The following is a 14,264-nucleotide window of genomic DNA, read 5'->3' on the forward strand; positions in this document are numbered from 1 at the left end:
CAAAGACTGACAGAGTGAAAAAACATGACTCAGCTATTTGTAGGAAACTCATTTCAAATTCAGAACATCCATAGGTTGAAAGAAAAAAGGAAAAGATATATCATGTGAACAAAGCAAAACAAATCAGGAATGGTTACATCATATCATATTCAGAGCAAAGAACATTACAAGACATAAAGAGAGACCTTATATAATGGTGGAGGGATAGGGAAGGGGAGCCAAATTAGGAGTATGGGATTAACTACAAACAACTACATGCAAACTAGACAAGCAACAAGGATTTACTGTACTGCACAAGGAATTATACCCAATCTTATAACATAATGAAATATAATCTGCAAAAAAACAATATGCTGTATACCTGAAACTAACACAATATTGCAAATCAACTATAATTCAATTAAAAACATTTAAAAAACATTCACATATGATGTTAAGATAATATATCAAGTAGGAATTATGTTATTCTAAAAGAATAACATAACACCTTAACTTAAAAAGCAATTTCTCCATAAAGAGCAGCACAAGATACCTTCAGCTATTCTCAGAGAAACATTAAGACACCACAAAGTCATAACTATCTGTGATCAATACTATCACTAACAGAGAGAGTGCTGTGATAATACTCACAAGTGAGGCTACCCTTTGTTGTTGTTATCCATGTTATTTCAACTCTTTTATGGGTCACCTTTGAACTTCAAGTAAATAGCAGAACAGTAATTGCGAAAAGTAAATAACCACCACTGCCACTAGGAATGACCAAAGGTATGCCCAACAGAAGAAACATCAATAACCTCACACAAACCAAAGTGAAGAATAAAACAAAGGAAAATAATAGAACATAAAATATTCATTTCTTGATACAAGTGATACTCATTACAGACTTCCTATACTTGATTCTTAGAGGGATAACTTTCAGAGACAACCTCCAGGAATGCTTCCCCACCACACTCTACCAGTGACAGCCAAAGGGGCATTTGTCTCTTTTTAACCCATCTCAGCAGGAGAGGAAGAAGCCTGTGTCTCTCAGGACTGGACAGTAGCAAAGAGAAGCAGACGGTACATAGCAAGAGCAACTCCTTGAGAACAGTTAAGACTAGGAATCTCTCCTTGCTGTGAGAATTTGGAGCCAAGGTCTTCAAAATAAAATAAAAATTCTAGTATGTACCTTGCTATGTAATAAGGATTAAATCAAAGAATATACCATTTTACACAAAAGGTGCCTCATATAGGGTAGGTAGGTAACATTCCCCAGAGTTCAAAAGAAAGGAGAAATATTCAGAAGAGGTAGTTCTATTTTCATCATCATCTAACTGGCACTAAGCACACTGTAACCAGAATTACTAGGAATATTAGATACTTTATACCCCTAATGCAGAAGAAAACATGCCACTTACATAAAACATTATTCAGGAAATAAATCACAAGATTAACAATAGGGATTGGTGATTATATTACAAATATACTTTTAATTTTATACATTGAGAATTTGTGAGTTTGCTTATTTGGGAAATAAAACCTGGAGGCAGTCTAAAGCATAAAGCCTACACCCCTTTGGTGAATTTTAATTCTTCCTTTTAAGAATTAAGAACCTCACCTAATCACAACAGAGTCCCTGGTATAGCCACCGTCATATTCTGTAGTTTCTTCTAGTGCTTGGAAATCTAGATTCTGCAAATTCAAGAAAACACGTCTTAACATCTACACCACACCATTACAAACAAAAGATCAACAGAAGATTTTTCTGGAAACCCTTGCTTTCTTACCCGGCTTCCACATATAAGCAATTCAATTTCCTCTGGTCTGAATAAGTACTTTAAAGGAGATTCATTGGTCACCATATGAAAACCTCTCCGAAAAGCCTTGAACTGTTTTTCTACTGATTTATTGAGAATGTAGTCAGAATACAGATTGACAAATTCCTGCAGAAAACATTAACCACAAGAAGGTCTTATGATGTGTAATACAACAAAATACAAGCTACTGAACTGCATGATATTTTTATTTTCCCAAAGAAAACACAATCAAGAATATTTTAAAAAATATTTTACACACACAAAGGAAAATACCTTTAACGATTTCACAGCTCTCTATGATAGACAAAGTGTTAGTTACTCAGTCATGTTCAACTCTGTGATCCCATGGACTGTATCTGGCCAGGCTCCTCTGTCCATGGGATTCTCCAGCAGGAATACTGAAGTGGGTCACCATTCCCTTCTCCAGGGGATCTTCCTGACCCAGAAACTGAACCTAGGTCTCCCGCAATGCAGGCAGATTCTTTACACTCTGAGCCACCAAAGAGACCACATACATATAAGTTTCAACTTCGATATTAAACAAAACTGAATATAAAAGCTGGGCCTTGATACAATTTTAAAGTTCTCTCAATTAGGTTATGCAAACGCAAAAACATTTAAACCATTTATACATCAATTTATAAAAGCTGACATTTTTAATAGAGTGCAATGTACTGGAAATGAGCAAATAAGGAAGTCTTTCATGTTTCCTATTCTAGAATATTTGGGAAGCTGCCTACCGTTATCTGTTTCAACAAAAATATCAGTATTTCACTTGGTGAGCAAGCTATTGTACCAAATAAAAAAAGGAAGATAAACTCTGTATCCCAACTTAATTAATATATTTTATCGAAAATTGTATTAATATAAACATTGTTTTTAAAGATTTTATATATATCATAATTCCCGTTTCCAGATGCATACTTTTCTAGTCAACAAAAAACACAAAACTGATTTCTTTAAAATACTTATTCTTTAGTACTTTTCAGATGTTTATTTAAGGCACGTGTATTTGTGTGTCATTAGAAGCAATTATTGACCATTTGGTTATAAGGACCTTCCTTGTTTCCTACCCCTCTAAAGCTTAATATGAGAGACAGCCTTCTTCCTGCTTTACCCACAGCCACCCACATCCGTGCACTGTCGCCCACTCGGGGCCTCTCTCTCTAGGAGGAGTTCAGTGCCCAACCACGTGCTCTCATACCAGCCTTTAGTCAAGGTTTAAAGGACTGTGGCTATTTCATTTAATGAAAAAGAACTTAGTTACTTGATTTCTTTGTAGAGCTGACATTAGAAACTTCCTTAAAAACTAAAGTGTATGCGCTTTCCCTGGAGGAGGGTATGGCAACCCACTCCAGTATTCCTGCTTGGAGAATCCCATGGACAGAGGAGCCTGGTGAGCTGCAGTCCATAGGGTCTCACAGAGTGGGACACAACTGAAGCAGTGCACGCACAAACGCACACATATATGCTTTAAAATTCTGTTATTAAAGAGACAAAGACAAGGATGACATAAAAACATTTATTACCTTTCTGTTTTCATTGGTAATTGGAATTTTATCACCATTTTCCTTTAGATCATACATCATCGGATTACCAAAAAGATCTGTCTGAGATATCTGGAAAGTGATCATCATATCATCTTCCACATTCCCTTCATACTCCAGTAAGTCTTTTAAACTCTGATACAGAACCTACCAATCAGAAAAGGAAAAATTAAGGTTACTACACAACTATAAAATACAACAATCTGTATCACTCTTCTTGGGAAAAGATTCAAAAAACAAACTAACAGTAAGAATTAAAGCACAAACAGTACCCCTCTTCTAGTAGTTTCTATGCAGACATAAAGAAAGTCAGTCAGTCAGTGGTTAACGCCTCCCTCTGCTGAGAAAGCCCACACCAGCTACTTAGCTATGGGTCTCACACTGTGCTCTACCGAGACCCTTAGAGGCATCTCAAGGGTAAGGGGGGGCTAGCTGCAGCCACCAGAGCCCCTGACTAAGGGCAGCTCTGACTCAACCCAGCAATCTCATGATTCCATTAAAAAAAAAAAAAATAGAAACACTTTTCTACAGAATCAACCTTGTAAAGCTGACTTGCTTGTAACAAGTTCTCCTTCAAGTTTTTAAGTGTTTATGGCATTTCAGATAGATAATAAAACAAGTTTATCTTACTAGGTATAAATATTAACAAAGATTTCAAATCAAAGCTTTAAAAATTTTATATAAATTAAATTCTGTATTTGCTTTTAAATAAAATCTAAAAGAATAAAAAATGACAAGACTTACAGGATGAGAGTCTCCCAAGTCAAGAAAAGTTCCTTTTTTCCCCATTAGCTTCCTGTAGACAACCATGGGAAAATGTACATCCAGTATACAGTTATTGTAAATAGCCAAACCCAGTACTATGCCAATCAGAGTGAACTGACCCTCAGTTTCAAAAGAGGATGGATTAAACCAAAACAACTTTGTAGATTCATCATATGTGAACATACCTGTAAGAAATGATTTTTTTAAATGCATTACTTTCATATTTTATTAGACAGATGAACAAATAATTATACATATAAAATACAAAAATAAATATAAAATAATTACACATGTAAACTTATTTGCATTAGGGCTTTTTTTCTGTTATATCAGGACTTACGAAAACAAAGTTCCAGTACATATGAATGCTACAAATTGTATAGCATATATTTAAAGTAATAAGCCATTCTGTTGGCATTTTCTAAGTTAGGAAAACTGTTCATTAAATTCAAGTTCTCTAATCTTCTATTAACACGAATCAGAAGTTAACTTGCATTCAGATTTTTACCACTGAATGGTTGAAAAACGCAAAAGAAAAAAATCATATTTTGAAAATGTTTCACTTATTAAAACATATTTAATCCACATGCATTGCTTTAAAAAACAATTTTGAATTTCATTAAGAAAAAGTCTTTTTCCTCCAAATTGCATAATGGTTCCATGAAGTTTTTCAAGCACCTTTTTAACAAAGATACCAAGTACTTAAACTCAGGCAAACTTGATAAACTTATGTCCAAAACCAAAGCCATTTAATATACACATTAACTGTGAGCCAAAAAGTAAAACAAAACTAATTTGTAGTCTTCTTTTAATTTCACATGGTCTTTACTATTTTTAAATGAGTGATATAAATAGTGATCTAAATAGCCATTACCATGGTAGACTTATCTCTTTCCTTGTAAAGAAATATCTAAGATAAATGTAAAATGATATTTTAATTGACTTAACAATTTCATTTTACTATAAAATGTTTTTCAGTTGCTACTGTGAAACTAAATGAAAATATTTCAAGAATTAGATCTAGGAAAGAGAGGGAAGTTCCAATAGAATAAACTTTAAAAATCAACATTTTTTAAAGAAATCAACCAGTTTTTAAGTTTTTAAAACAGTTTTAAAAATGTTTCTTAATTTTCACATTTAGTTGAATTTAAATATAAAGGGAAGTTTAAAGGGTCCCCTTGATCCTAAGAACATGAATTTAAGACATTTTTCTAATGCAACTTAATGTTCACGAAATAAAATTTTATAAATTACCTAATTTATACTTGAATCTCAGTTTATATCCAACTTTTTTTTACAGGCTGAAATTACAAATCTAGTGAAGTGCTAAAAACTTCATTTAATTATAAATATGGTATTAACTGGATCAGAACAGTTAAGAAAAGCTCCATAAAGGGTGGCTCTTCTAAAATATTCCTTTTTGGTATTTCTATTGTCATCATTTTAACTGATTTACTATCAAGCAAAATTGTTTAATGTATGTTTTTTCTTAAAGTATTTCTGCATATAATGTAAATATACTTTATAACTAATGTTTAACATTTTTAGATACATAAAGACCTAGAGCTAAAGTTCACCAAAGATAGAAAATTAATTTAAAAGCTTCATATCTCAAAAACACCATGGTTTTTAATGAAGCTTATAAATTAATTTTCTATCTCAGAAACAGCACAGATTTTTACATCTAAGTTTACTTTGAGCAAATTATATATAAATGACATAGTCTTCAGATTATTAAAAAACATTAGCTAAAATACTAAGTCTTACCTTAACTATGTTTATGTCATGAAGTCAAAATGTCTACTTCCATTTATAAGCAGACTAACAACAAATATAGAAAAGTCAATTCAGTGTACACACTGAGAATCAACAGGAAATGATGTGCATTATTCTATGCCACGTTCTTCACAATTATGATGGTACCTTTAGAGGACTTCTTTTCCTCTAATTGTCATGCATTCGATTTTAAAAGTAAGCAACCCCAGTAACCAAGGTTTATACTGTAGAAATTAAATCAGATCAGAATTATCCAAATTATTTTGTCTATCAGTGAAACCCAAATTCATTTTCAGACTGACATACTATAGCTCAATCTCTCCCAAATCATGTTCAATGAAAACTCTTCTGGAAAGCAAAAGCTACTAGGTGTGGGATGGAAAAAGGGTTCTGGAGTTCCGTGTGGGAAAATATTATAATATTAAACCCAAGAAATGCTGTAGGAAATAAACCAAATTAATCTGCTATCAATCAGTACACCCAAGTTTTGAGCACGATACACTTGTGAGACATTCTCAAGTCTTCAGACCATTATTCTATAAAACTCTTGTCTCAGAAATGCTATGGGTGATGAGTATTTTAGACTGAAAAAGAGCAAAACATTTCTTCAACTGTTCTAATGTTTCATTCTACAATGTCAATTTCTTTTATCTAAGAGATAATTTCCTATATTAAAATATGTTACTAAGTAATCTAAATAAGAACTTGAATGAATGAGCGATGCAGGATCAATCCCCAAAGCCCACAAATTCAGTCATTATCTGTGATTCTAGTTACCTCATACCAAAATCTTCTGTTGCTCTTCATAACTGAAAATATCTGTAAACCTAGTGAATAAATTCTTAATTCAAAAAGATATGATACCATGATCACATCACCAAAATATTTACCAATATCTGGATTGAAGATTTCCTCCACAACCAGCTGAAAAAATTCTTTGGAAACACCTCCCTCATCAACTCCTTGTTCTCCTTCAAATTCCACATACAACTGTTTCTTCAAGTCTGCAGGATTTTCCATAGCGATCATCTCTAGCTAGTGAGCGGAAAAAGTGGAAAGAAGATGAAAGCCAGTATTAGGATGAAAACAAAATAAACTGTAGGGGCAGGAGCAAATAAAAGATAACGCTTTTGATATATTTTAAATGGAAACAGGAAGCAAATTGGTAAAAAGCCAGTAAGGCAAAGATTTAGTCTCACAGATAATGGAAAAATAGGATACAAAAGAAACTGGCATAGACTTCTAAAAGGGTTACTTTTTAACTAGTGATTTGATATGAAATTAGAATTAGATTTCCTGTTAATTATGTATATAACAAACCTGGGTTTTAAGATTAGGAAATGGGGAAAGAAGTCAAGATAGCAAAAATGCCTCAAATTATTTCAGGAGAAACAAAGGCGCGTAGAAGTTGACTTCAAAACTGTTGACTTTTAATTCTTTATTAGAATAGAAACTCAAGAATTAAGTCTATCTATTAAATCATAAATAAAATAATTTCAATCAGAAAAATACATTTAGGGAAGCAGTTTATGGTCTCTTAATAATACTTTAGTATAAATTACCATTTTAATGGATTAGAAACATTTTATATTCACTTTTTTGAAAGCAGATGAGGCATACTTTTGCTGATATCCTTACTCTTCTTACTAACAGTTATCAAATCCTAGTTTCAACATTTCTTCAACTATAAATCTTTATCAAGTGCCTTTTGTATCTATCAAATAATAGTGATTGCTCTCTGTTATTATGAAGTTAATCATAAAATCAACACCATATTCTAATATGAAACATTTACACTGCAATTTGTCTTATGTATCTGTAATTTACTAATAGCATGCCTGACTCATCATCCATCTTATTTGCAAAGTGATTTTAAATTTGTCAAAACAGAATAAGGGTATTCAGATTTTTGCAACTATTACAACAAGAATCTTTAAAATGGTTTTGAGCAAGGCAAACATCATCAGAGTAAGTATACTACAGTCAGTCCTAAAGTAATTAGTTTAGATAACATCACTATCTGGGACATTCTAATGTGTCTATAAAAAATAAAATCTCATAAATTCAAGATTCAGGTCAGTTGCCCTAGGTAAATGTTTTTCAAGCTGCCTACTGCAATTCATTAGTGGGTAGCACAATCCATTCAATGCAAACCAAATAAGTGAAAAAAATCAGAATGCATTACACAGTACTGGCATCTACTGTTCTGTGAAACTTCTGTTTCAATTATACATACAGGCAAATATGCACAGGAGTGAAACGTATCTTAGGGGTTGCAATCAAAAACATCTGAACAAAGGCCAAAATGATCTCCTGGAAATCTTCAACTGCAGGATTCTGATTCTGTGAATTTAGAATCTTTAAGGAATGTCTGTTCTGTACAACAGTGGTCTATAACACATGCAAAATCATTTTTATGCCAAGTTGCATTAAGATAATTTTTGAGACAGTGTTGTTGTGGAAAGATTAAGTTAAATACTCTGTATTCGTCCCAACTGTCACTTAATGTTAAGTTTTAACCTTTAAACTTTCACAAAGAACTCAGCCAAGCCTGTTTCCTCATCTGCAAAGAAAAAAAATAACACGCTAGTACTATTCCTACTGCAAAGCTGTGAAGGCTTAATAAGAAACAATGCATGAGAAAGAGTTCTAGGGTGGGTGATATTTTTAAGATAATGCACATGTTTTTAACTTTTAAAACAATTTTACTCTTTTAACAAAAGATTCTCAACTTCATTTTATAGCCGTAGTCTCAAATTTTGGAAATAACTTAGGGGAAAAAAATAGCTCCAGTTGGAAATCTGTTTCAAGTCACTGGCTATAAAGAATTCTAAGGACTAAGTTAGAATTATCATTTTAGTTTAAATGTGGATTACCCACCAGGCCAATATTCCATACTGCCATGAAATCCACTGCTCATCTCCACCTGCCTACATTATAGAAATCTCTATCAACGTTTATGTACACCTTTAATACAAAGACAAATGGGCTTTTATCAATTATAAGGTATTTCAATGTGGAAAAATATAATTACCTGTTATTTAATTATGTGTCCTCTGTCTCTTCCTCACTAGCATTTATGACTGAGAGGTAACTCCATAATCAATGTGACTGATACTTGAGGTCCCTATTTTCCAGTCTTAGCTCTACCCAAGACACTTCATATAGACAAGTGAAGCAAATTAAACTTCACTCTTAATAACATATTACACGTCTCTCCATTTCCACCAATCATCACTCTCCATCCCCCACCCTGAATGCCAAAAGAATTTAATGCAATATGTTCTATTATTATGGTAATTTTAAAGTAAGGTCACTTTATCTGTTTCAGTTTTATTTGTAAAAATAAGCATACAAATATACTAATATGTAAGTAAATGTATAAGAAACACTTATATGAATTCCCTGTAAAATTATTACTTGTATTTTATTAGTTCTCAGATTTTTTTTCAGGCTTGGCTAAAAACTTAACAACTCAGCCATTAAAGAACAAAACTATCACGGCTTTAACAACAAAATGACATACAGCACTTAATATGTCAGCACGCTTTACATGTATCAACTTACTTAATTTTCACAAGAACCTTATCAGGTTGCTAATGTTATTAACCCCATTTTACAGGTGCATAACCTGAAGAAATGAGATTCATAAACTTGCTCGTTAGTCAGTAAGTGGTAGAACAGAGATTCTAGTTGAGGCAGCAAGCTCTTTACTATGCTCTATTCCTCCTCAATGATTAGCAACAACCTTTTTAAAAATATTGAGTGATTTTCTCTCCCTTATGCACTTCTGTATTTCTCTTTAAGTATATATCACAATAAATATATATTATGAATTAATACATTCAAATGCAAATATTCATAAAAAGAAGGATCTGAATTTATTGGGTAAAAATTTCCTATTATTATTTAGATTATCAGATATCTAACGTGGTCCTGTAAAATATGGTATCATTTATGACACGAAGTCTATCTTTTACAAAAACTATGTTTGATTGTGGTAACAAACACAAAGCATAAAATTCAGCAATAACTATTTTGACAAAGGTCATTATTAAGGGACTGCATTTATGTTTATTTCTCTTAAAATAAGCACTTCTAGTTCATTATTCAATTACAAAAGACTTAAGAACTAAATGGCAAAGGTAAATTACTTAATGTAGTAGACACCATTTAAAGTTGAATTTTTAAAATCAAACGCTATCTTGAAGTAGGATAATTGGAAGAATATGTCAATGAACATTCTGAGAAGGGAATTTATATGCATCCTTCATTTATTTTTTTTCTTTTCTTTTTTTTTTTCATTTATTTTTATATACAGGTTTTCTTGTTGTCTAGTTACTAAGTTGTGTCCAACTCTTCTGCAACCCCATGAACTGCAGCCCACCTGGCTCCTGTCCAAGGGATTTCCCAAGCAAGAATATTAGAGTGGGTAGCCATTTCCTTTTCTAGAAGATCTTCCCGACTCAGGGATCAAACCTGCGTCTCTTGTATTAGATTCTTTACCACATCAAATTATTGACTGGAATAAGATTTTTAGATTATCAGACACATTTAGTTTTTTCATTTCTCTATAAATTATAGAGATGAAGTTGCTTTATCTTAACTATAAATGTTTGGGTAAGAGCCAAATATATAATCACATCTCCCTGAGACCAGGAATCGTTAGTTCTACTTATAATTCTGCCATTAATTTCTATAAGTCAGAATCTGAGTCTCATTTTCCTCACATGTAAATACTAAGGAGTCTGACAAGTTTCACTGCTTTAAACTATTGTTTGGTGCTGAGAATCTATGTAGATCTACTTCATTCTCTTGTTCTACTTAAAGGACATAAACCAAGCATAAAGTTCTTCAACTAGAATCAATCTTAAGAAACTAGAATGGCCACTGCACTAAGCACAATACAGTGAATGTAGAAGATATACTCAAGCATACCAAAGGGCCACAGATTAATCTTACTCCTAAAGAACTACCTAAAAGTAGGTCAGTTGACAAATAAAGAATCAAGTTTTGTTTCAACAATAACTAAGGGTTTCTAACAAGGAAAATGCTGGGGACTAGATTAGGTAGTACCAGCAAAGTCAAAAGAAAAAAAAACAAAAAAAATGGGTGAGTGATTTTTAGAAGAGATTGAGCATGATCTCTTGGCAGTCCAGTCATTTGTCCTCATCAACTTTCATCTTTTTTGGACTCTCCTATGCAATTCTATATCTCCTGCTCAGATGTGAGGCGCACAAAGAGGTAAATAACCTCATCACATTAGAAATGTTCTCATTCAGATTGAAAGCTGACTTCTGAGCCTATCTGTCACTGTACTGGGACTTCCCTGGTGGCCCAGTGGTAAAGAATCTGCCTGCAATGCAGGAGACGCTGAGTTCGATAATGGGTTAGGAAGATGCCCTGGAGAAGAAAATGATAACCCACTCCATTCTTGTCTGGGAAATCCCAGGGACTGTGGAGCCAGGTGGGGTACAGTCCATGGGGTCCCAGAAGAGTTAGACATGACTTGGTAACTAAGGAGCATCAACACTGTACTCTTTCTTAAGGAACAAAAAATAGTGAAAGTTCCAGGGAGAAATATTCCACTAATTTAAGGGTGTAGGGGTAGTTCTTAAAGAATCCTGATATCTATTTGTGGAAAGACAACTGATACATTATATTTCACTGATTCTTAAAATCTGCTTTTCTGTTTTTATACTTTTATTTATCTGAAATCAGGATATAACATAAAATTGATAGCATCTCAAAACTAAACTGGCATTTTTTCTTTTTAATGGTAATAACAAGTGTGCCCTACAACCAGTGAATGATATGTTAAGTTTGATAAAAATACTGTAAACACTAATAATACTCCTATTGTCATCGAAAACATTCCTCCAAAAACTCCAGTTAGGGAACAATCTGCTACTCTGCTTTGAATTACATAGGACATGAAACCACTGAATACTATTTTTCTTTTAAAATAAAAAGTCTGTAATCAGTAAGTGAAGTTACTAACTCTCCCTTCAAGTTAGTCAGTCTTACAATTAATAAGATTCAACAGAAAACACACTCAAGAGTGCCATATATGTATAATTTCCAGGACTCATTTATAAAGTAATGAGTAGACAGGTTTTAAGGCTTCTTTTAGCTCTTAAAAGACTAAGACTCTATAACCTTAATTATTTTACTACTAATATTGAACCCACCACAAAGTTTCTCATCTCTTCTTCTTTCCCTGGCCGTACTCTGTAGTTCAAAATTAGCAGGTGGTAAGAAAGTGGTTGGGCTTCCAAGGTGGTACTAGTAGTGGTAAAGTGTCTCCTACCAATGCAGGAGACATAAGAGACACAGGTTCAATTCCTGGGTCAGGAGGATCCCCCGGAGGGCATGGCAGCCCACTCCAGTATTCTAGTCTGGAGAGTCCCATGGACAGAGGAGCTTGGTGGGCTATAGTCCATAGGGTCACAAAGAGTCAGACACAACTGAAGCAACTTAGCATACATGCACACAAGACAGTGGTCAATAGGTTTATTTTGCTTATCAAATTGTGATATAAAAAGATGAGGCTTAAAAAAGGCAAAGTAGATCTTTGGGGAACGAGATGTTGAAAATCCATCAGTATTTTCTACAGTGTACCCTGAGAGGATCACCTTACACTACTTGTTGTTACATCACCTGCTAGGAATGTTCCCTCAACATTTGCAGATTATCAACTTGACTTCCATGATCTATTTTGATGCTTTAAAAAATATAAAAAAAAAATCTTTTCACACTGTTATAAAAGATGGAAAGAAGGGAGGGAGAGAAGTGAAGAGTGGAAGAAAATGAGACTGAATCTGTTTAATGTGTGCCCCTAAGCTCCTCAGCAATCATGATTCATCTTTACATCTCTACTGCTTAGCAAAGTGCCTCACATAGAGGGTTTCTGAAGTGGTAATATTCAAGTACAGATGTTACCCAGTGAACACTAATTAGCTTTGATATAACAAGCCAAACATATGGGGGGAAAAAATTTGCTGGCATAATTTAAAAGCTCACAGTTAACTTTACCCTAACACTTGCTCAAAGGAAGTCCTTATAAACCAAAATGGTTATTTGCTCAAAATTCTGGAGGTTAATTTTTTAAATAGAATAAAATAATTATACAATAAGCATCTAAACTTTTGTAGGTTCTTCATCTTGCTTTACTGGCTTATCGAAGAATGGGACAGGGGCAGAGGGAGAGAGTAAGGCTCTCAGAAATCTCAGAGGAGAAGGCAGTTACGTAAGGGAGAAAATTTTTTGAAACTCTGAATTGAGTCTTACAGAGTTAATTTCATTGCTTTTAAAGGTCAGGTATAGCTTTTGCTGGAAGCAGATGAAAGGATCCCAAACTCCAAAAAGACAAAGGTAAGACGTGTAGTTCAAGGATTTGCTCTTCTGTTCTAACAATGGAAATTCACCGAAAGACCTCAACATGCTTTCTATAAAACATCATCACTTCCTTATACAATATCCTATCATTCTGCTAAACTACAGAAAGTAAGTTACTAGTTGCCTGAAGATCAGTTATTAAGTATAGTACATTATTAGTTATTCATGCAGCGCAAAACCACTAAAATAAAACGAAAAGGGCACCAGAAAGCAGCAATGGTAATTACTTCAAGCAACCACCACCCTTTCTTGTCTCCGGTGAAAAACTGCCTGAGTTTCTTAAATAATGTACAATCTTCAACACTAGAAAAATATTTTGTATTAAACAACACACACACACAAACAGTAACAGAGAAGTACAGAATTCCACACCTTTTAAATTTCCAAGATGTCCAACAACTTTCCCCAATGATTTAGTTTTATAAATTCTCAGTTTTAGACAAATCTAATTCTAAAACTAAAGTACATTTTGAAATAAGTATCATTACTTTCTAGTTATCTGTGCCATGGGCTCTTTTCCTTTATAAGTATATAAGACTGACTATATCTTCATTTTAGTTGCCATTAAATTTTACTTGAAGTTGATGAAATACAACTAGCAATACCAGGTATACCTAATATTATAAATACAACAACACTCTGTGATCTAGAACCCTCTGACAAATGTAAATGTTGGTACATGTGATTGGCAACTGGATTCTGTCTTCTAGTCAGGCTTATATTCTTAAATGAGGACAGTAAATTTTTACTTTCTGTGGAGGTAAAGAATGAACAAAAAGCAACGTTATCTGAAAGAGGGTACATGTATTCTCAGCATTCTCCTAGTTTAATCTCTCTAGACTGGAATGATTACACAGGTACCATTAATTATAAGATCCCTGGAATAGCTGTTTTCCCACAAGTTCCAACCGACTCTAAGGCCCTGCACAGTCCGTACGTATGCTGAAGTGGGTTGAAACCCACAGCCCAGCAGTGCTTTATA

The 14,264-nt window shown here is 33.5% G+C and overlaps 1 protein-coding gene across 5 annotated transcripts in view; it reads right to left on the reverse strand.

Moving 5' to 3' along the window:
• UBE3A (ubiquitin protein ligase E3A) overlaps nt 1–14,264 on the reverse strand; it is a 93,468-nt gene that overhangs the window by 8,110 nt on the left and 71,094 nt on the right. For all 5 annotated transcript variants that reach the window (XM_018066087.1, XM_018066088.1, XM_018066090.1 and 2 more), the window contains 5 exons: nt 6,775–6,919; nt 4,088–4,293; nt 3,326–3,490; nt 1,767–1,922; nt 1,598–1,671 (listed from right to left, as the gene is read on the reverse strand). In XM_018066087.1, the coding sequence (XP_017921576.1) occupies nt 1,598–1,671; nt 1,767–1,922; nt 3,326–3,490; nt 4,088–4,293; nt 6,775–6,919 (746 nt within the window). The remainder of the gene's footprint in view (nt 1–1,597; nt 1,672–1,766; nt 1,923–3,325; nt 3,491–4,087; nt 4,294–6,774; nt 6,920–14,264) is intronic.

The sequence above is a fragment of the Capra hircus genome, chromosome 21 (genome assembly GCF_001704415.2).
Source record: "Capra hircus breed San Clemente chromosome 21, ASM170441v1, whole genome shotgun sequence".
Classification (NCBI taxonomy): Eukaryota; Metazoa; Chordata; class Mammalia; order Artiodactyla; family Bovidae; genus Capra; species Capra hircus.